The sequence below is a fragment of the Mauremys reevesii genome, linkage group 13, assembly GCF_016161935.1.
Source record: "Mauremys reevesii isolate NIE-2019 linkage group 13, ASM1616193v1, whole genome shotgun sequence".
NCBI lineage: Eukaryota > Metazoa > Chordata > Testudines > Geoemydidae > Mauremys > Mauremys reevesii.
The window spans coordinates 14634909-14636735 of record NC_052635.1 but is presented as its reverse complement, the minus strand read 5'-3'; the positions used below and the strand labels follow the sequence as shown (position 1 = coordinate 14636735).

At 43.9% G+C, this 1827-nt stretch overlaps 1 protein-coding gene across 1 annotated transcript; it reads right to left on the bottom strand.

The window, feature by feature from the left end:
- Nucleotides 1-331: 331 nt before the first annotated feature.
- Nucleotides 332-1258, bottom strand: LOC120380083 (olfactory receptor 287-like). The gene has a single exon (XM_039497580.1). The coding sequence runs from the start codon at nucleotides 1256-1258 to the stop codon at nucleotides 332-334; it is 927 nt and encodes a 308-aa protein (XP_039353514.1).
- Nucleotides 1259-1827: the final 569 nt, after the last annotated feature.

Genomic DNA, 1827 nt, shown 5'->3' with positions numbered 1-1827 from the left:
ACATTACATTTTGAAGTGGAGTTTTGATTCCCCCCCTCCACAACAAATGGTTTGAAATGGGTTTGTTTTGTAATTTCCATTTCAAAAAACATTTGGAAAATACTTGTTTCCGCTATGATTTGGAATGAAAACAAATGTCAAAACGTCATCATTTCCCACTTGATTTCCCCTCACTGCCTGCCTAAATCAGTTATATACAAGGCTTTGGACTAGGGTGATCAGATGTCCCGATTTTATAGGGACAGTCCCGATTTTGGGGCCTTTTTTCTTATATAGGTTCCTATTACCCTCCACCCTCGTCCCGATTTTTCACACTTGCTGTCTGGTCACCCTATTTCCTACTGAATGCCTTTCTCAAGATTTCTTTAATGTCTTTGTTCCTTAACGTGTAAATGAAAGGATTAAGCAATGGTGTCATGATAGTATTCAAGAGGGTGACAACTTTGTTCATTTCCAGTGAGTTCTGCTTGGATGGTTTGACATACAGAAAGATGGAGCAGCCGTACCATATAACCACAACGGTGAGATGGGCAGAGCAAGTGGAAAAGGCCTTTTGCCAGGCTTGGGCAGATGGGATTCTCAGGACTGTGGAGATGATGTAAATGTAGGAGACCAGGATGATGGCACAGGACCCAAGGACAACAATAAAGCAGATAGTAATATACACCATCTCAACGAGGCGTGTGTCTGTGCAGGACAGCTTTATCCAAGAATCTACATCACAGAAGAAATGGTTGATGATGGCAGAGTCACAGAAGGACAACCTGGTGATCAGAAACGCCAGCAAAGAAATAGTCAAGAACCTACTTGCCCATGATCCAAGAGCCAGCTGAATGGACAAAGTGCTGTTCATGATGGAGCTATAACGCAATGGGTGACATATGGCCAGATAGCGATCATAGGCCATAACGGCCAGAAGTAGATATTCGGTGCAGCCGAGGGAGAAGACAAAGTACATCTGCAGGAGGCAACTGGAGAAGGAAATGGTTTTGCTTTGGGACACTAGGAGAGCAAGAGTTTTGGGAATGTACCCCGTAGTGAACCAAATGTCTAAGAAGGAGAGATTGCAGAGAAAGAAATACATCGGGGTGTGCAGGCGGCGGTGAGTCCCCACTAAGGAGATGATGGTGATGTTTCCCATCAGCGTCAGGAGGTACATGAACAAGAAAAGCAGGAAGAGAGAGATCTGCACATACCGAGAGCCAGGGAACCCCAGCAGAATAAATTCCCTCACATTGGTCTGATTTCCCTTCACCATTGCGTGCTCTCCCTGTTAAAACACAAGAAACCATAAAAGGAAGACAAAGAAACAGATGACTTGTTTAATTGCAGTTCATTGTTGACAACAAAGTGAGCAGTCATGGAGCAAGAGAGAGAACAAGAGAGAGAGCAAGAGAGAGAATATATTATATTGTTAAAGCCCAATGGGATTATACAGTCTGACGTCCTGTATCATACAGGTTGGATAATCCCATTCATCAAAGCCCAGTAGCTAATGGTTGAACCAGAGCTTATCTCTTAGGAAAAAGGTATCCTATCTTGACGAGACCCCCCCATCTCACATTAAAGAGCAGTATCCTACAGGATACTGAACACAGTTTATGTGAAGCAGTAAACATTCAGTTCTCAGTAGATGTGGGTATGTTGTCATCTATGAAAACTAGAGTTTCAATGGCAGATTGGCACCTAACTCCCCTAGGTTCCTTTGAAAATCCCAGCCTTAGATTCTGCTCCACCCACAGAACTAGGAAACCTGGCCTAACTCACCTCCCAAAGCCAGACACAGAATCCTGGATTTCTCACTCTCAGACCTGTGCTCTAACCACG

Coding starts and splice junctions, on each gene's coding strand:
- LOC120380083 (XM_039497580.1), bottom strand. CDS start 1,258: ATGGTGAAGGGAAATCAGACCAATGTGAGGGAATTTATTCTGCTGGGG.